Genomic DNA, 20202 nt, shown 5'->3' with positions numbered 1-20202 from the left:
GCTTCCCACAGTACACTGCTTTCCAGCTGGGTACTAAGAGCTCTGATGGAACCTCCACTTGAACCAATGGTGAGGGATCCCTTGAAGGGAGGGTCACTGTTAAGCCTGTTACTGTAGCTGTCACTTCAAAAAGGAAGGTGTCACAATTAGGAGCATGGTAGGAATTTTTACCATGAATTCCTATTCTCAAAAGATGCATGAGGGCATTCACCCCACTGCTGTCACATTTAGAGGTAATTGATCCGTTCTTCTGTATGGCAAGCTACATTTTGGGGGAGTTAGGTAGGGTTTCCTGGAGCTAGTTCCCTCTTCCTTTCTGTTTAGCCTTTGACTTGTTCAAGCTGGAATGTTAGCTTTGAGTTACTGGGGAGGAATGGTCCTTCTTGGTCTGAGAAGGAGCACTTCACCATTGGAAATTTTGTTCCCTAAAAATTGTTCTTGCCACCTTCTCTGATGGGAGTGATAATCCCAAAGGATATAGAATGCCCTCCTGCCTCTACCAAGAACAGGAATTCACATCGAGGATTCCCTCTTTCTCTGGAGAGTTCATTTTCTAAGCTTGCATTATGCTTTGTTGAGTGTTGGTATTGAAATGGATTATGGTTTGTTTCAGTTTATTAAATGATTTTACCAGTTTACAGCATGTGACCCAAAGTAGCTCACAGTAGCATTAAGCACATATAAAAAAAACATGAACTCAAAATCAGTAACTTAATAGCCAAGGATATCTTTTATCAGATTCAACATCAATCCCCCAACAAAGCCTGTCATTTCCATTTTGATACTCTGTTGCATCTGCGTACCTTTTGAATCCTTATGAACACTAGGATGTTACTTAAGTGTAAATAGACATCCTGTGTTGGTTGGAACAGTGTAACGCATTGATGCATTGGCAGTTCAGGTGTCTTAAGCAATTGCAAGTAACTAAACAGCTTAAGACAACTATTTAAAATCTTGTCTTTGTTTTTGTTGATTAATTTTAGGGCTCAAAAGCCCCTCGCCCCTTATTAAAAGACAGTAAATCTAGGTCTTATAAAAACAGTCTTAGTTCATCATTCATTAACCTTGATTTTTCATCCATGGTATAGATGGTCCTCTTACTGATCCAAATATGATTCGTGCCAATGTGCCAAACCAGATGGTGAATCGCATGCCAACACCACCAGGTGAGAGTTTAAAGAAAAGTTTGAACAACTTGGACAGGTAATAGACACCCCAGTCCCCAATGGATTGGTGTTACTGGCATTTTTCTCTTAACCAGTTAATCTTTCTTTCATCATACCATTACAGAGCTTTTACAGCAATAATTGCCTTCTTTCTTTAAGCACGGTGACTGCTTCACAACAAATTTAGATAAGAGGTTTGAGAAACCATTATGAAGTCTGTCAGTAGAATACATATGTAGAGAGGAAAATTTCAGCTTCATTACTGTATGATGTATATTTTTTTCCATCCTGATGGGGAAAATTGTATTCAGATCAGTTCAGAAAATAAAAGAGTTTTTCATTCTACACCATGGGTGTTTTCCCCAATAGGATTTCATTGAAATGAATATGTGTCATGCACCAACTTGGCCATTTCCAGTTCATTTGTCTGTCCTCTGCTCCTCTCTTCCTCTACACTTCAACCTTGCTGCTTAGTCTAGGTTTTTTTAACACCCTTCTTGCTTTGTTTGTGGATGCTGTTAAATGCTGCTCTTTTCCTATTCTGCCCACCCATCTTTGTGGCTGATTTGGCTGACTTCCACTGTTTTACTTTCTCAACTTTTGAACAGCTAAAGATTGTGCTAATAATGCATGCTGTAAATCCTTTTGTCTACAGTTCTGTTCTTGTAGTTCTGCTTTTTTTAGCTCTCCTTGCCTCCAGCCCCTCTCACTGTTCTTGTGTAAGGGTATGAATGTCCATTGTCTTCACTCTTCCCATCTGTTCTTGTCCTCTTGAGTTCTCCTGTTCATTGTGTTTGTTTTTGTTTTTCTACCCACTTCTGTTCTTCTCACCAAATCAGCCTTTTTGACATTACATACTGTGAAACTGCTTCCACCAAAGTTTTCAGTAACAATTCTGGTCAAGTTTCCCTTCAGACTTTGTGCTCCTTCCCATCTGTCTTTGTCACATCGTCTCTTTAACCTTGGTTTTCTTGGGTTTCAGTATTGTTTTCATATTCTGACTCTTATAAATCTCATGACTGTTTACACATTTCAAAAGGAAATCAACTGAGCTCAGCTCTTGATTTCCTGACTTTTATTCCTCTACACTTTCTCCAAGTAATCTTTCATGGCTTCTTTTGTATGCTTTAACTACCGTATTTTCCGGCGTACAAGACGACTGGGCGTATAAGACGACCCCCCCATTTTTACAGTTAAAATTTAGAGTTTGGGATTGTCTCGAGTCCGCGGCCTAGGGTCGGCCCTCAGGACTGCGCCCCAACCCCGCGGCCGCCCCCAGACCTCCTGGAGTTGCCCAACCCGAGTCCGCGGCCTGGGGCCAGCCACCGGTCCTCCTGGGGCGGCTCAAGCCCCGGGGACATGGACAGAGCGGAGGCTGCTCCCCAGGGAGATTCTCCAGTCCGGCTCGGAATTCAGCATCCGGCGTATAAGACGACACCCGGCGTATAAGACGACCCCCGACTTTTGAGAAGATTTTCCTGGGTTAAAAAATAGTCTTATACGCCAGAAAATACAGTAGTTCTCTTCTCTAATGTTCCTTCTGCTGCTGTTCTCTCCTTCTGTCTGATCCCTATCTCTGTGTTGTTGACATGTTCTTACCTGGGTTTTCTATTGACCTCTCAGTGTCTGTTGCAAAAACAGAACTCCTTATCTATCTGCTCAAACCCTGTCACACTCAATCTTCCCTGTCAAAGATAGTGGTATCTCTCTATTGCAGGATCTTTACCTTTTAAGTCATCTTTGACTCCTTCTTACACCCAGACATTGCCAAAATCTTGCTACTTTTTCTCCTGTCTCCAAGATCTTCCCTTTCCCTTCCATTTTTGTAACCTTTGTCCGTACTCTAGCCAGTTCCCCATTTTTCTTCCTATTCCTTCCTTTTGTGTTTCTCCTGTTTATATATTTCAGAATGCCTTTGCTAAATGGCTTTCCCCCTTCTAACGTTCCAATCATCTCCTTTTCTTTGACTCAGAGTCTGTTTACTTCAGCTTCTATGTCTTGCATTCAAGGCTCATTACTTCTCTGCACTTGATTTGCATATGCCTTTGCTTTCTCTCTTCCTTTTTGTCTCAAATACTTTCTGTAACTACTGTGATTACCGCCCACTTGCACTATTGGTGGCATCTTGATTCTTTTCTACCTGATCTTATATAATTAATTTGGCCTTTTGTTTTAAATGTGTGGATATGCAGGAATCAATCAGTTTGGCCCAATGAACATGCAGATGCCATCAGTTGGACCCCGGCAAGCTCCTCCTCTTCAGCACCCTGGACAGCTAAGCCAGACAGGGACCATGAGCCAGGTCAGTTGATTTCCCCCCCCCCCCAATTGAGTGTGACATCCTCTGTATGTGTGTATATGAAGACACAGCTCCTCCTTGGGCTGCTTCAGTTTGAGCTTCTGACATTCTTCAGAAATTCGAGCTTACTGAGGAATGAGGCTGAGAAGCTAGAAAGTATCCAAATTAATTCTTACCCTAACATAAGAGTAGCTTTGTTCGATCAGAGCAATAAGCCATCTAGTCCAGCATCCTGTTTCACATAGCAGCCAACCAGATGCCCAAGGAGGCCAAAGCCTCCCCCTGTTGCCCCTCCGCATTGATATTTATGTATGTATGTATTTAGTTCTATTTCTATCCCGCCCCTCCCCAACCGTAGTCAGGCTCAGGGCAGCTAACAACCATAAATACAATAAAATTAAAATATCATGCTATGTAATTTGTACTTAGAACTTTATTATTTTAAAATTCCTGATGGCACCTTTAAACCTTAATTATGATTCCATAGATGACCAATCAAGAATAACCAGTAAAAAGGGAGTGGGGAGGAGAAAAAGGGGAAGGGATAGAAGCAGAAAAGGTACAATGGAACAGCTACAGGAATGAGAGTAGTTATAGGGAGGCCAGCTAAGATGAAAAACTATCACTATCCTCAACCATGGGCCTGGCAGAACATCTCAGTCTTGCAGGCAGTGCGGAATTGAGCCAAATCCCACAGGCCCGAGTCTCATTTGATAGAGAGTTCCACCAGGCTGGAGCCAGAGCTGAAGGCTGAAGGCTCTGGCTTTCGTTGAGGACAGCCAGGCACTTCTTGGGCCAGGGACTACCAGTAAGTTATTACCAGTTGAGTATAATGCTCTTTGGGGGGGGTGTTGGGAAAGGCGGTCCCTCAGGTATGATGGTCCCAGACCGTTTAGGGCAGGGGTGTCAAACATAAGGCCTGGGGGCCGGATCCGGCCCCTTGAGAGCTCTTATCCGGCCCGCAAGCCAGCTGAGGCAGCCACCACCAGTCAGTCCCGATCTGGGCTGGCGAGGCATGGTCTGGCCCGACCGAGTGACATTTATGTCCTATCCGGCCCTCGTAACAAATGAGTTTGACACCCCTGGTTTAGGGCTCTGAAGGTCAATACCAAAGCTTTGAACCTGATCTGGTACTCAATTTGGAGCCAGTGCAGCTGGTGGGGCACCAGTTGAATATGCGCTCTCCAAGGGGTCCTGGTAAGGGCCTTCACCGCTGCATTCTGGACCAGCTGAAGTTTCCAGAACAGCTTCAAGGGTAGACCTGTGTAGAGCGAGTTACAGTAGTCCAACCTGGAGGTGACAGTTGAATGGCTCACTGTGGCTACGTCAAGCAAGACAGGTAGGGCAGCAGCTGCTTAGCTTGGTGAAGATGGAAAAATGCCACTCTGGCTACATTTGTTTCTTGAGCCTCCATCAAAAGGGAGGAATCCAGGCCCTTGACGGTTGGTGCTAGTATCAATTCAAGAGTTGTGAGCCAGTGTCCTAGCCCCTGTCCCAGCCACAGGACCTCCGTCTTTGATAGATTCAGTTTCAGCCCACTCTGTTTCAACCACTTCACCACAGCCTCCAGACACCCGGCCAATACAATTGGGGACGGTGTCCAGCCAGCTGTCCATCAACAGATATAGCAGGGTATCATCTGCATATTGATGACAACCCAGCCCCAAACTCCAGACTAGGGCAAGGTGCGCATATAGATGTTAAATAGCATTGGAGAGAGGATCACCCCCTGAGGGACTCCACAAACCAAGGGGTATCGTGGTCAAGGCCCTCTCTCCTTGTGCTATTTGTCCCTGGTTTTGGAGGAATGCGACCAGCCACTGTAAGACCGCCCCACGCAAACCAATATTGGCGAGGTGGTGGACCAGAAGATCATAGTCCTCATACAGTCCAAGCAAGTATACATTGTAATGCTTTGAAGAGAAAGGGCTTCCAACAAATGCTATGTTCTTTATTCCTGGAAATATCATGTCAAACTATATTCTGGCCACTAAAAAAGGCTAGCCATTGTTGCAATATTCATAATAAATACTGCTTCTTGTAGATGGGATTTGCCCCACGTATGCAACAGCCCGGTGTTGGACAGCCTTCCAATCAAAATCAGTTCCTACAGCAGAACCAGTTTCCAGCATTATCCCCAGGAATGAGTGCAGCAAGCACGCCTATGTCTCAGCCTGGCAATCAGACGCCAACTTCTCAAGTATGTTTCAGCTTTTGAGAGAAGTTTCATAGTCTTTGCATATGGTCTTCTTTGTGTGTGTAATAGATTAAGTGGGACATTTTTTAAGAAACTACCCCATAATGCTGCTGACTACTTTATCTAGATATCTAAAGGGGACCAGTATCTTTTATGCAATTTTTTTTCCTCTCTCCCAGCTTCTTGAAATCTAATCAATTTTGCACACATCTGCATAGCCTGTGGTGGACAACTAGTTTTACCAGAGAATCCCGTGGAGGGAGTAGAAAGTGCCAATCCTCCCCCACCCCCCAATGCTCCAGAGTAGACCGACAACTCCCATTGCCACAGCTGCTGTGCTTTCTGCTGCTCCTTTTTTGCCTTTTAGATTGCCAGTGGAGGGGGAGGGGGCAGGGTTGAAGAGAACTGCTTATATTCAGGGAGTCAGATTTGACCCTTGGGCCTCTAGTAGCTGATGTCCTGTGTCATCTGTTCAGGTATTGATAGGTCTGATTTTCTTCTACAGGCACAAATGACGAGCTCTTCCTGTCCTGTGAACTCTCCAGCAGTGGCTTCAGGTTCTCAAGGGGGTCACGTTCACTGCCCTCCTATGCCACAGCCCCCTTTGCATCGAAATTCGCCTTCTCCAGTACCAAGTCGTACTCCCACACCTCATCATACACCCCCGGGTCTGGTATCTCAGCAGCAGCAGCCGCCACCAGCACCACCCCAGGCAACACTTGCCACTGCCCCGGCCTCTGTTCCCCAAGCAATGCCACCTGCTCCACAGTCTCAAACTATGCATCCTCCCCAGAGGCAGACTCCAACGCCTCCACAGGCTCAGCTGACTCCACAAGTGCAGCCTCCAGTTTCGGTTACCCCTTCAGCAGAGCAGCAGCTGCCGCAGCAGCCCCTTTCACAGCAGAGCACGACTGCATCTGTGCCCACCCCAACAGCACCACTGCAGCCTCAGCATCCTGCAACACCTGTAAGGAATCTTTAATGCTATCCCTATTCTTAAGTGCAAAAGTTCAAGCTTAGAGGCAGTTTTCTGGGTTGTTACTTTTTTTAGTGTACAGCATAAGTGACTGAATGGATACTGCAAACTTGATGGCATGCATGGCATCGGAAAAAATAGAACCGTACACTACTGTGCTTTCGAACCCATACTGTGTTCTGTATAGTAGCATTTTAAGGGAGTGCAGTGCTCCATAAATGGTGTAATTCAGTATCATCAGGACTGGGTGGGCTTGGAGAAGAATGTTGAAGAACACTATACTAAGTGGACTAACGTTGACAGATCTTAATGGTATAACCCCTCTTCATATTGGAACGTAAGTAGGTTGCCTAAGGGGTCTTGTCTAAGTTAGAGGAATAAAATGAAGCAAATAATAAATTGGCTGCAAAATTGTTACTTAAGATCTGGATTTTCTCGTTTGTTTCCCCAGCTTTCACAGCCAGGGGTAAGCATAGATGGGCAGGCATCAAACCCACCATCCACCAGCAGCGCAGATGTGAACTCTCAGCAGGCTCCTCCTGAGCAGCAGCAGCAGCCTTTGCCTGAAATTAAAATGGAGGTTAAAATGGAAGAAGAGGAGTCAGAACAGACAGACCTTCCAATGGAAGAGAAACCAGAGGTGAGTAAGGTGTGCTCAGTAGATATGTCTAGTGATTTATTTTATTCCTTTCGATTTCTGTCCTGCCATAGAACTCAGGGTGGCCTGCATAGGGTCGTCCCCCCCCCCATTTTATTCTCATAACAATCTTGTGAAGTATGTTAGGTCAAGAGATAGTAGCTTGCCAAAGGTAGCCCTCTGGGCTTCATGACTGAGCCTAATCAAAGTATAGCATTCTGTACCAGCATGTCTCACAGAGGGGTCTGGGAATCTGCTAGTGTCCTTTGTTAGGACAAAGGGTGAGGCATTCTCATACCATCTGGCTAACCTGAAAACAGAGTTTTCTGTGGATGGGAGCAGAGACTCTGCACCTTAGGGGAAGGGGTGGTAGTGGAATTGGCTTCCTCTTTTTAAAGGGCAGAAGTTTGTAGAGTTGTCACCACGTGCAGTCATCTAGCTTCCAGATCACACCAAAGCACAAGCCAGAAAGGTTGTTTATTAGTTGCTAGGAACCAGTAACTTAGCCCTAGGAACTCTTTAATTGGTTAAGTGGCGCCAAGGAGGCCCAGTCCTAATGTGTAGTCATAAAAATAGCTATACCAGCAGAACACTGGACTAGTTTTCACTCTTTTCACATGTTAGAAGTTACCATTAAGGAAGTTTATTGTGGTCTCTAGAGCAAAGTCCCAATAAAGGGGTGTGAGCCTTCATTCAGGGCCTTTTGAGTTCTGGCCTTATAGAATCAGTTATCCTCTAAGACCTAACCTTGCAGGCCTGGTTAGTAGATACGTTGCAGACAGTACATACGTTTTACTTAAATTTTCTGTGAATGTGCAGATCATCTGGTTCACTGCATTGTTTTGAGGATCCAAGAGTAAGGAGACCTCTGCAGGGCATGCACAGCTTGCCACGTGCAATTGAATACGGACTGTCCAGCACATGGCAAGCATCAGCAAGGAAAAAGGAGAGGACTTAGGAGGCAATGAAAAAATTAATCAAAATGGGACCCCTCAGGTTGTTAAAGCTTGCTGTATTTTATGGACTAGTCTCTTGTCAGTGCTGAGTGAGTTAATAACTGCTCTTTGTTAAACTTGGTCTGTGAGGCCTGGCTCAAGTAGTGTTAAGGGATGGATACAAAGCAGCATTCTTGTTATTCACCGATGTAGTTACAGTTGGGCGTTTCTGTAGAACTGATCCCTGCTATACATTACATATTTGAGGATGGGGAAACCGATTTCATTGCAATGTGATGCCTTTTTTTCAGACTTAACTATGCAACTCCCTTTCTCAGCACTATTTCAAAGGAATAATGGTTTCCTACTGTGAAGGAACAGAACAGTTTCCACCCTTTTGGATTTGGTTCTTATTACGTTTAATGTATAAAATGGGCGCCTTTGGGGGGAAGAGACTTGTACAGGGGAAGGATGATCTTCACTGTTTATAGGGGTTACAGATAATTCTGCTTTCTTAGAGGTACAAGTTATACTAGTCTTCTTGCTCAATCAAATATCTTACCAGGTTAAGGTAGAGTCCATGTCAGAGGAATGTAAATCTGAACCAGCAGAGCAGGAGGAAAAGAAACCAGAGATGAAGTCAGAAGTGAAGGAAGAGGAGGAAAGACCAAGTACTCCTGGTACCCAGTCTTCACCAGCTTCAGGACAGTCAAAGAGGAAAAGTAAGTAGCTTGCCAATTGCATGGGGAGGCAGAATCTGAAATTTAGGCACATGTTTAACACGTTGTTAACAAAAATAGTTATGGTTTTTACAGAACTGTCTACTGAAACACAGGTTGGAAGACAGGATTATGAAGTGCAGCAGTCATGCTCTCTAATAATCAAGTGCCTCACTACTGTGCTGATAATGGCAGTAGCACAAAGGAGGCTAGGCACAAGGAGGAGGGAGGTTTCTGTATATTGGGGGACCCCCCAGGTTAGATTTGGGTTTAGATCTGTTTTCAGGTTTCCCTGAGGATAGGCTGAGAGATAATCTCAAAGCGCTGTTATAGGGTATGTGGAGAGAGGAATAAGTTTCTAGCCTTCCTCTGCTGTTTTGCAAAACAAGTGCCTTGTAAGTTCATGGGAAAGTAGCCCCAAGTACTGATGTTGAAGGAGGATAAACACGGGAAAGGAGCAAGTTCCATAACTTGTGCCACTCCTTCCAACGAAAGCATTATAGTGTTGTTGCCCCATAGAATTGCATGTTGCTTTTGTTGAAAGGTGGTGGTGGAGGGGTAGTAGAGGAGCAGTTCCCATCAAGTATTCTTAGAATGGCAATGCCGTAATAAAAATCTGTTCTGAGGAGCAGTTCCTTACCTCCCCTAATTCTATTGCAAAAAACAACAACAGTGGTGTGCAATGCAACCTAGCCTTACCATGGTCAGGACTCTGGACTTTCTAAGCCCTGATTCAGACAGTTGCAGTGGTTGGTGGGGTGGAGTAGGGAGAAGAGCCAACCATCTCACCTCCCCCATCCACTTTTCAATGAAAATGTTAAGGAGCTATTGCCCCTATAGCCGTGTTGGCGAACCTATGGCACGCGTGCCACTTCCGGCACGCGTAGCCCTCTTTGCCGGCACGCGTGGGTGAGCTCCAAAAGGCCTCCTGGGTCATCTGTGCTCCTCCCTCTCTCAGCTGAGCTCCCCCCCCCACCGTGCGTGCGTCAGCGGGTCAGCTTCCTGCCTCGCACGCAGGCAGCTGGCTTCTTCCTCTTCCCCCCCTCTTGCCCCGCAACAGCTGATAGGCGGCGGGGAGGCCAGCAGCAACGAGGCGTGGCCTCCTCCTCTAGGCTCCAGAAGCAGCTCGTCCACACCGCCTTCCTCCTCCTTGTCCCCCTCAGGCGGCTCCCAGCAGTCCAGCTCTAGGCTGCCGCCGCCATCGTCCTCCTCCTCAGGCGCCTCTCCCCCGGCAGTTTTCGCCCGCCTCCTCCTCCGGGCGCTTGTGGAGGGCCAGGCGGCCCCTCAACAGCCGCGCGTCCGCCGGAGAAAGGCCTGCCATCTCCCGCCGTCCTCCCCCTCTCCCCCGTTCGCACTCGTCCCTGACTCCTGCGTTAAGCTTGTGGGGTAGCCGGAGCCACCCTCGAGTCCTCCGGCTTGGGCGTGGCTGCGTGGCCTTTGCCTTCTCCCTCCCCGCCCCCTAAGGTCGCCCGCAGGCTGGCGGGGTCGCAAGTGTTGGCGTGCTCGCCCTCGCTCTCGCCGCCCCCTCCTCCCCTGCCCCCGACAGCAGGTGCCCAATGCCGCCGCGCCGGGGCCCAACATCTCCGCTGTCCCGCGCCGTCGCCTTTCCGCCTCCCCAGAGCTGCCGGTAAGGGGGGGGAGAACTTTGGGTGTGCATCCTGGAGCAAGTCCTGGGTGGGGCTTGAGGCCCGACCCAGGACACTTCCTTCCTTCCTTACATCCTTTCTTCCCCAATTCCTTCCTTCTCTTTCCTTTTCCAGTTCCTTCCTTCCTACCTTCCTTCCTCTTTCTTTCTTTCTTTCTTTCTTTCTTTCTTTCTCTCTTTCTTTCTCTCTTTCTCTCTTTCTCTCTTTCTCTCTTTCTCTCTTTCTCTCTTTCTCTCTTTCTCTCTTTCTCTCTTTCTCTCTTTCTCTCTTTCTCTCTTTCTTTCTCTTTCTCTTTCTTTCTTTCTTTCTTTCTTCTTTCTTTCTTTCTTTCTTTCTTTCTTTCTTTCTTTCTTTCTTTCTTTCTTTCTTTCTTTCTCTGTCCCTCCCCCTTTCTTTCTTCCTTCCATCCCCAGTTCCTTCATTCTCTTTCCTCTCCCAGTTCCTTCCTTTCTCCATCCCTCCCCCTTCCCCTACTAGGGCTGCCAACCTCCAGGTGGTGGCTGGAGACCTGGCAACCCTAGCAATAATGTCCAGTATTCAGGTTAAATTGCTGTATTGGCACTTGGCGATAAATAAGTGGGTTTTGGGTTGCAGTTTGGGCACTCGGTCTCTAAAAGGTTCGCCATCACTGCCCTATAGCCTTGCAAAATGCAGTATTAAACCTTTATAGCAGGGTTGTCAAACTCATTTGTTATGAGGGCGAGATTTGACATAAATGTCACTTGGTTGGGCTGGGCCATGTGTACCATAAAATTTAATGCCAGGTACCAAAGACACAGACTTTATAGAAGGCACAGAAAAACAAATTAATGATATTATTTTACTTTATTTTTTACTTAAAATACAAACAATAGCACTCTTACAGTATATTCTTTTATTTAGCAGTCTTTGATAATTGACACCTCGGGAGCGGGGCTATGTGTTGCTTGCCCCAGCTAGTGAGCCTGCAGCAGGCTTGCCAGCCCAGATTGAGATGGGGGCGTGGCTGCCTAGGCTGGCTCATGGGCCGGATAAGAGTCTCAGGTGGCTGAATCTAGCCCCTGGGCCTTATGTTTAACACCCCTGCTTTACAGTTCCCATTCCCATACTTTCGGCAAGGCTTTGGTGGAATATCTCCATAGAAGACCCGTTGAGAACTTTAGGAACCCCTTCTTTTTAAAACAAAATTTTAACATGTCATAAGATTTTGTTGTGCATATATGTTTGTGAATTTACTATTAGCAAAACTTTACACTTGGTGAATGTGTGCATTATTTTCAGTTCTTACCTCCAGCCGTATCAAATTACAAGCTGTATCATGACAGAACTGGAGTGGGGATATTACATAGGAATTGCACAATGTATGCAATGGATGTTACCACAGATTTCTAACTATTATTTGTTTTTCATCTTGTGCATTTACTTATGAGAAGTTTTCAAGCCAGAAGAGTTGAGGCAGGCACTTATGCCAACTTTGGAGGCACTTTACCGTCAGGATCCAGAGTCCCTTCCCTTCCGGCAACCAGTGGATCCCCAATTACTAGGAATTCCTGTAAGTGTGTCGCGAAAGCAATTTTCTCTTCTTACTGCATAGTGATTCTACTAGGCTTTTGTGCCTAACTAAATTGTAGTATAGGTTTGTCCGCACCTTGTCCCCCAGTTGTAAGTTAGGAATTGGGATGGGAAACCTGGAGAGGTCTCATTCAGAGCAAGATTCCCTTGAAAACCACACAGGCTGGAGTGAATTTGATCATTCGGTGTGTTCTTTACACTGATGCTGGGGAGCATTTCAAGTACTACAAGCACAGAAAGAAGCTCTTCTAATAACTTTGAGCGGCATGAGGGCTTGGTTCATCTTCAAGAGTTACCGGCAAGTCATAGGTGATTGCGAACTACTTAAAGTCCCCTTCTACTTCATAGAGGACTGCCCATAATAGTATACTTAGTTGATTTTGTTGTTTATTAACCTACATTCCAGGTTCTCCCTATAGTGCAAAATTGAATTCAGAAAGTAAAAGCAACTGCAAAACAGTCCATTAAAAAAGAAACTGAACGAATGCCCAGGATAGCACCCAAGGCTTCAGAATTCCCCTTTTATTGTATTTCAGTCTTTTAATTCAATGTTGCCTTTTTTGATTCTCTTTCTGTAGGATTACTTTGATATAGTTAAGAACCCCATGGATCTTTCTACTATCAAGAGGAAGCTTGACACAGGACAGTACCAGGAACCTTGGCAATATGTTGATGATATTTGGCTCATGTTCAACAATGCCTGGCTTTACAACCGCAAAACATCCAGAGTGTATAAGTACTGTTCCAAGCTGGCGGAGGTGTTTGAACAGGAAATTGATCCCGTTATGCAGAGCCTTGGCTATTGCTGTGGAAGAAAGGTGAGGAAGGGCTTCATAGTTTGAAAGCTGTAGCAGCTAGTTTCAAAGATTTTAAATACATAAATGTAAACATCTTTCCCTTCAATTTTGAGTTTTAAATATAGATTCTTGGGGATGGCCAGTATCCTGCCTGTGGCTTTATTTATTTGAAATTGCTTATCGGGCTGGCTTGCCCTGTTTTTGAAGATCATTGGAGAGTTATAGCCCACAATAGGAAAATTAGTACAAGGACTTTGAATGCTAATATTTCAGTTGTATTCATTTAATGTGCTGTAAAATGGTGACTTTCCTTTTATTCCAGAGCTGATTAAATGTGCCTTAATGCTGTAGTGCTGTATTTTAGCAAGCAGCTACTTACAAGATGCTGGCATTATTTGGAATATTCAGATTTAATTTGAGATTTTTTCATTTGTAGCAATACTGAGCTTGGTGACAGTTGCTACCAAGTAACCACACAGAAGGTTGCTTCCCAAGGCATATTGTGATACTGTAGAAACACAATATTTTAAATAGTCCAGAAAAACAAGAGTGAAGGGATAAATGTGTCTTCATTAGAACAGCTAAACTTGCACATTGCTTTGTGTTACTAGAGCGGTTTATCTATGTGTAAGAAAACCATGTTATTATGAATGGCTCCCCAGTACTGACACAAATATTTGTAAGATCTTTTTTTCTGGTTTTTGCAGTTGGAGTTTTCACCACAGACGTTATGTTGCTATGGCAAACAGTTATGCACAATCCCACGAGATGCTACATATTACAGTTACCAAAACAGGTAAGAGAGTGCTGGTACAGAGCTGTGCCTGCTGTAATACATTAGATAGAAGCAGGCATGTCCTTATAGCATGAACAGCCTGGTCACTTCTTCTTATGCTAGCAAGTTGCCCTGTTGCATCATTTGTCTTTTCTCCATGTATCCAAAAATTAAAGAGTGCGAATTTAAATTTTGTACATATCTAATAATAGGTTCAAAGGTGTTGCAGTAAAACCATTGTTTTTTCTCCCTACTTAACTGCACTGCAGTATGTCAGCATGTTAGGCAGTTATAGTGCTGGTTCCAGGGCATTCTTTAAATGTGCATGTTTGCATCTTGAGTTCACTGGTTTCTTTGTCTTCAGTATCATTCTGAGAAAGCTGCATTTTCTTTGTTTCAACCCACGCATTTGTCACATCCCAAGCTATAGTGGTTAAACAGTATCATATTTATGGGTTAAATTTAAAAATAAGGGAGCAGCAATTGCTCTTACCCTCTCTCTCCTTCATTTTGATTCTTTGCTTGCTAGATCAGGGGAGGGATGTCTGGTCTGTAAAGAGCACAAGCCCCTGAATGGATCAGACCAAGCTCCACCTCATCCAGCATCTTTTGCACAAATTCCAGTAGGCATTAGGTTACCTGCTCTGGATGCGCAGCCTACCTTCTGCCCACTCCGTTCCGCTCTAGAGTTGAAGTTGACTTAGTGTACAGGAATGAGCTGCCCAGAACTGATTCTGTTACAGGCTCTACCAGCATTATGCTGGTGGTCTCTCTTTCTCAATACTTGCGGTCAGTGAAATGTTTCAAATGGGAAGATTTTATGTGGAGAGTTCTTGTGGGAGGAGCAGTGTTGAGAACCCTAGAGCCGGGGTGTTCCTCTTGCTTGCTTTCCTTCCCCCACTGCCGGAGGGGGCAAGAATAATGCTGCAAGGCAGGTTTTTGCTTGAATTGTAAAATGGCTGCGGACTCCTCTAAACAAACTTGAATAAATGTTCATGTATTTTTGTAAGCTTAAACAATTTCAAGCCACAAGATAGTATTCTTGCTGTCAAATTGATGAAATGAGTCTTACATCTGGATATGAGCTCACATCCAGAGAGCTACTTTAAGCGTGGCCCTATGACTTAGGCATGCTAGTGGGATTTACTGGGATCAAGAGATCCCTATCCTGTAACACTCACTGCTTTTAAAATTCCTCTTGCTTTTGAGATGCAGAAGCTTTAAGAGACCCCTTTGGAAACATGTAACTAGCTGCGTTATTCTTTGGAGCTGGGCTGCACTTCTGAATATTTAAACATATGTTTGTCATTGTTTCATATAAACAAATGAACCTTAACTGAAAGGAGGGGATTGGTTGAGTTCCTTAGAAATTACAGATCCATAGTGTTGGTTTTGTTTTGCTTTATAATACTGTCTTTTTTGTTTTTTGTTTTGTTCAGATGTGTTTGTGCATTCAAATTAACTTGCTTAGTAATAGAGAGGCTGCATTCTCAATACACTCTTGAGGGGAGAAAACATCCTGAGTAAAAACTCTTCAGATGAAGATGGAATCTTTTTAATATCTTGACTATTCCATACCTCTAAATTGATGTACATCTGTACTCTGCAGATTAAAAAGCAGTATATGTGTAGCACATTCTCATATGCCCTTTGGCAGATTGCAAACCACTGTGTAGAAATTGTTTTCAGAGAGTTACTGGTGCTCTAAACAGATGTTCAAAACAGCCACTTCAGGAGGGAAAAGACTGGTCTATCAATATTGGAGCTTTCTCAAGATGGATTGTTTTCACCCCCTTCCAGCCCTCTCCTGGCAGATGTTCTTATAAAAAGAATGCTACCCTGATGCAGATGTTGGAGCAGCAATTGCTCTTACCCTCTCTCTCCTTCATTTTGATTCTTTGCTTTATGTGGCATTGACTATTGAAATGAAGAGGGCATGGGTATACTAAAATTGAATACTCTTTTTATTTGCTATAATTTGCTGCTTGTGATCCCATTTGAGAGATTTAATGCTAATCTGTGCTTTGCCTTGGCTTTCTGCTTTGTGTTGTCCTGTCTTGCTTCTGTGTTTTTTGTTTTTCGTCCTGCAAACCCCCATTTCTTTGTGTGTGTATGTATTTTTATTTCTCCTTCATGCTTGTCGTTGTCTGCACTTGGCTTTGATTGCAAAAAAACCAACCCAAAAAAACCAAACCAAACAAACTCTGGGTCCCATAAATCTTCATCATTGAATGTCCCTGTCGCCGTTGACGACCTGCTCTCTGCTCCCGCCCCCCTCCTTGGCCTGCTGTGATTGGTGGCTCCGTTGCTTGGCTTGGGCTGTGTTGTGTGGACGGAACAGTTCACCCAAATATGGCCTTCTTGCCGACAGGTATCATTTCTGTGAGAAGTGCTTCAATGAAATCCAAGGGGAGAGCGTTTCTTTGGGGGATGACCCATCACAACCTCAAACGTGAGTAGCTACGCGTCTCCTTTCTAGTAACATCTTTGTACTATTTGTCATAACTTCAGCTATTCTTGTATTCTAAATTCTGTGGCTTGTAAGAAAAAGGAAGGCAAACTATAGGAAAACTTTTCATTTAATGCTGAAGCCTTGTGCCAAATACAGGAATCAAGGCACTTGAAAAACTCAATGAGCTACCAAATGATGGATGTTGAAACAAAGTCTTCATTTAAAAGATCATGTTATTTGTATGGAGAGTAATTTCCACTTTTAAAGAACAGTGAAATATTTGTGTATATAATGGGCTAGAGTGCTTAAAGATCAAAGGCTATGCAGTTTATTTGTGAGTATGCAAAAATATCTTTCAAGGCCAAATCATGTGTTGATTGTGTTAAATGGGCAAGGCTATTTGTAAAGAATTTTACCAGCCTGCAAAGAGCTCTCCTAGTTCATCCCCTACACTTTCTTCTTTGGCTCAAGCAGCAGATCTAGGAGTCTGCTCACTTGAAAGGAATTGTTCCAGGCAATTAACTAAATGGAGGCTAGCTTAAATTTGAAAATAAAGATTACTTTTCCTATTCGAAGCTTTATGTTACCTTAAGACATGGCATTCTAAGGCCTTTTCCTGTAACATTAGTATTTGTATACTGACACTCAAAACAATGTATGTCTTTATATAATTGTGTATGTACTGTGAGTGTTTGTGTGTATGTAAAACATCCATATGAAACTTAATTGCTATAAGAGCTTCTGTGCAGAACTGAAGATAGGTTTAGAGGGCCTTAGGATGGGAATGGATTCTGGGTTCATGTGTTGGTGGGTTCATAAATAGGGCAGACACTGGGAAATTTGCAGGAATAAAACCATATTGAGCTCGGTAGACTGGGATAAACATATAATTGCTAGATACAAAAGCTTGATATGAGCAAGTTCTACTGATGAGATTCATCTACTGGTTAGGAATCAGTCATTAAACTACAGCCACAGAAGGATGTTGTGCATTAAATTTTCAGGGAACTTGTGGTGTTTTCTTTAGAGCACAATAAAGCGGGGGGGGGGGTGTATGAGAGAGAGAAACATGATGGAATAAATTGCTGAATTTGGAGATGATCTTGTGAATTGCCTTTGCAGTTGTATTAGTCTAATGTCTGATAGCCAAGGTCCTAGTTGCTAAGCCAGAAAAACCAGCACTTTGTGCCAAATAATGCAGAGGGTATATTGTAGGTGAAATGTTCTTAGATATCTTTATGCAGACATGAGAAATATTAAACTATAAAGATTGCAGACCTTAAATTTAAAAAATATAGCTAATTTTGTTTGACTGAAATAAGAGTTTATAGTATGTCTTCCTATAAAATAACTGGACATTGACTCCATGAGAAGACCTTATGAATGGTCATAAGATGTTGTTTAATGATGTATGTTAACATTTAAAGATGTTTTTCATAAGTGGAGCTTTATAAAACATCACAGATTTCAATTCTAGCTATAGAGTTTATTTTAACAAATAATAGTAAGCCATTCTGTACTTTCTGGAAGCCTCTATTCCCTTGTCAAAGAGATGAAGTGGATCCAGATGAATTACAAACCTACAAAGTAGCTGAATGCTGTGAGGAGCAAATGATCTGTAGCCTCTAACCACACTGTTACGCCCTTTTGCCACTCTGAAGCCCTTTTGCCGCTCTCTGCTGTTCTCAATTTACCAGTGTCTGCACAGTGATAGTAATGCTTAACTGCATGATCACAGGCTACAGGTGGCCCCTATGCTGTGCTGTAAATATTTAAGTAGTTGCTGCATTGCTTTCAGTTGTCTGAATCCAGCTATAGTACTCTGTTAAGAGCTATTTTTGCTTCATGATTCAATTGGAAATGAAAATGTATTTCATTCTGTATTGTAATGTCAACTTGTCCAACTCAGTCTCTCCTCTCCTGTCCTCTTAAAAAAATGTAAGTAGTTTGTTTAGGATGTCCTGTTGCAGAATCTGCCATAAAAAGTAAGGGGGCTTTTATTATGAGCAGTTGCTTATTCTTGTTGCAACTAAGATTGTACGTTTGCCTCCTCAGCACAATAAATAAAGACCAGTTTTCAAAAAGGAAAAATGATACACTGGACCCTGAACAGTAAGTAAAGCAGCTCAAACCTTGCTTTTTAAAATGATTCATATTCTTAAAGGAGCTGTTTTCCTCCACATATCACTTCAGGTAGCAAATTTTAGCTTCTGTCTGTCTTGAGAGTCACCCCAATTTTCGCCACCATTTCTCCAAATGTCTAAATATAATCCAAAATATGTCCCAAATCTACCAGGAAAGGGTTATATCCACTTTAGATAGGATAATGTTGAAAGATGGCTGGCGTATTAAAACTATATTGAGATATCCTGTATTGGAATATAGGATGTCATCAGTTTCATTTGATTATTTCAGAAGCACGCCCAACTCTTATTTTGTAGTGTACCCAGTTCCACTTTGAGTGTAGTATATGCACTGAAATCAATTGAGTTCATCTGATTTTTTTTCTTTAAGCAGAGGAGTGTAAGAAAAGTGAAGCTATTATGTTAAAAATCCACCTGAAATCATGGGGCTGTGGGGCTGGGAATGGTAGTACTCTTCAAGTGGGAAGTATCATTTGAAGAGTGGCACCTTTTGTTTGTAGTAAATCTACAGTAAATCTGTAAGCTTGAACACAAGCCTTATTTTTGGGTTTCATAATTTGTGAATTGTTTTAACATAGACATTTCCCTAAACAATCCTGTTTCAGGCTCTGTATGTTGCTTATGCTTTCTTCTTCTTCTAGATTTGTTGAATGTATAGAATGTGGAAGAAAAATGCATCAGATTTGTGTACTTCACAATGAGATAATCTGGCCTTCTGGGTGAGTTGCTTGCTGCTCTTTACTTTTCCTATAAGTAACTTTGTTGCATTAGGATGACAACTAAATTTTGATGTTGTTGTAGATCTAAAACAATCACACTGACTGAACTAGTCCATCTTGATCTTGCTGCCATGATTTGAAACTGCAAAATGCCTGTTGTCATGACTTAATAATGCAAAGGCTTGCAGTTTTCCAGTTGATTAAGTGGCCCTTTAACAGGTTATCTGAAACATGAATTAAAATACTGTACTGTGTGCAATAACTATGTTGCCCCTTAGGTGTCTTAAGTCTTCTCATAACCAAGATCCCAGGAGCTTGTTTTTTTAGTTTTAGTAGAGTCTTCATTGTCGAAAGTTTGTAGCAGCAAACTTGCAACCATCATAGATTATAGCCTGTTGTAGTCTGTAGTCCATGATCCGGTGTTGCAGAAGGCAAACAAAATCATTGTACCACAGTATGTTCCTCCCATAACATTGTCCTAGTTTGGCTTTATGCTCTTCTTGGCATAAATAGCACTACAAGTGGTAGTGGTGTGTTGTAGATTATTAGAGCAAGTTAAAATTCAGTTCAGTTTAATTTGCCATAAAGCTGCTTAACTGGTGAAATTCAATTATTTGGGCAGCTATATAAATGTTTGAAATCTACTCTGGGTTATTAGTACTTGAATGCCATAAACTTAATGAGAATATTTTTGTTGTTTACACTTACTCGAGCATATCAGTAATTTTTTTTCATTTATTTCAGCTTTGTCTGTGATGGTTGCCTAAAGAAAACCGGGCGAACCAGAAGAGAGAATAAATTCTCTGCTAGAAGTAAGTACAGATATGCATCTCAATCCTACATGTACTTGAAAGTAAAGCACATTAATTTCACTGAACCATATCTAAAAAATGGTGTGTTCAGAACTACAGCCTTATTGAAAGTGGGTAGTGTTAAGTGCGTGCTTCCATTTTTCTAATACATTTATACTTCAGAAATGGTAGAATAGAAGGCTTATTGGCAAGTTCCTTCTTACCTCTGTCTCTACCAATATTACTCAGTCTGGGGCATGATCCCAGCATAAACTTGTTTTGCTTTTTTAATTAATTTGAATTATGAATCTTGGATCACTTCTATTTAAAAAAAGAATTCTCGAGGCTAGCACAGAAATCCAGAGTTGTTACTAACTGGTAATTTGCACTGACAAAGC

The 20202-nt window shown here is 43.0% G+C and overlaps 1 protein-coding gene across 1 annotated transcript in view; it reads left to right on the top strand.

Moving 5' to 3' along the window:
* The window catches only part of EP300 (E1A binding protein p300), an 87130-nt gene that overhangs the window by 53214 nt on the left and 13714 nt on the right, over positions 1 to 20202 (top strand). Inside the window, exons 11-23 of the mRNA XM_056847598.1 lie at positions 1089 to 1166; positions 3359 to 3468; positions 5510 to 5665; positions 6168 to 6629; positions 7090 to 7278; positions 8776 to 8932; positions 11988 to 12106; positions 12705 to 12944; positions 13631 to 13719; positions 16070 to 16150; positions 18206 to 18262; positions 18936 to 19013; positions 19758 to 19825. Coding sequence (XP_056703576.1) covers positions 1089 to 1166; positions 3359 to 3468; positions 5510 to 5665; positions 6168 to 6629; positions 7090 to 7278; positions 8776 to 8932; positions 11988 to 12106; positions 12705 to 12944; positions 13631 to 13719; positions 16070 to 16150; positions 18206 to 18262; positions 18936 to 19013; positions 19758 to 19825 — 1884 coding nt within the window. The remainder of the gene's footprint in view (positions 1 to 1088; positions 1167 to 3358; positions 3469 to 5509; positions 5666 to 6167; positions 6630 to 7089; positions 7279 to 8775; positions 8933 to 11987; positions 12107 to 12704; positions 12945 to 13630; positions 13720 to 16069; positions 16151 to 18205; positions 18263 to 18935; positions 19014 to 19757; positions 19826 to 20202) is intronic.

Source organism: Euleptes europaea, chromosome 3, assembly GCF_029931775.1.
Source record: "Euleptes europaea isolate rEulEur1 chromosome 3, rEulEur1.hap1, whole genome shotgun sequence".
Classification (NCBI taxonomy): domain Eukaryota; kingdom Metazoa; phylum Chordata; class Lepidosauria; order Squamata; family Sphaerodactylidae; genus Euleptes; species Euleptes europaea.
This window is presented reverse-complemented; position numbering and strand designations above follow the sequence as displayed.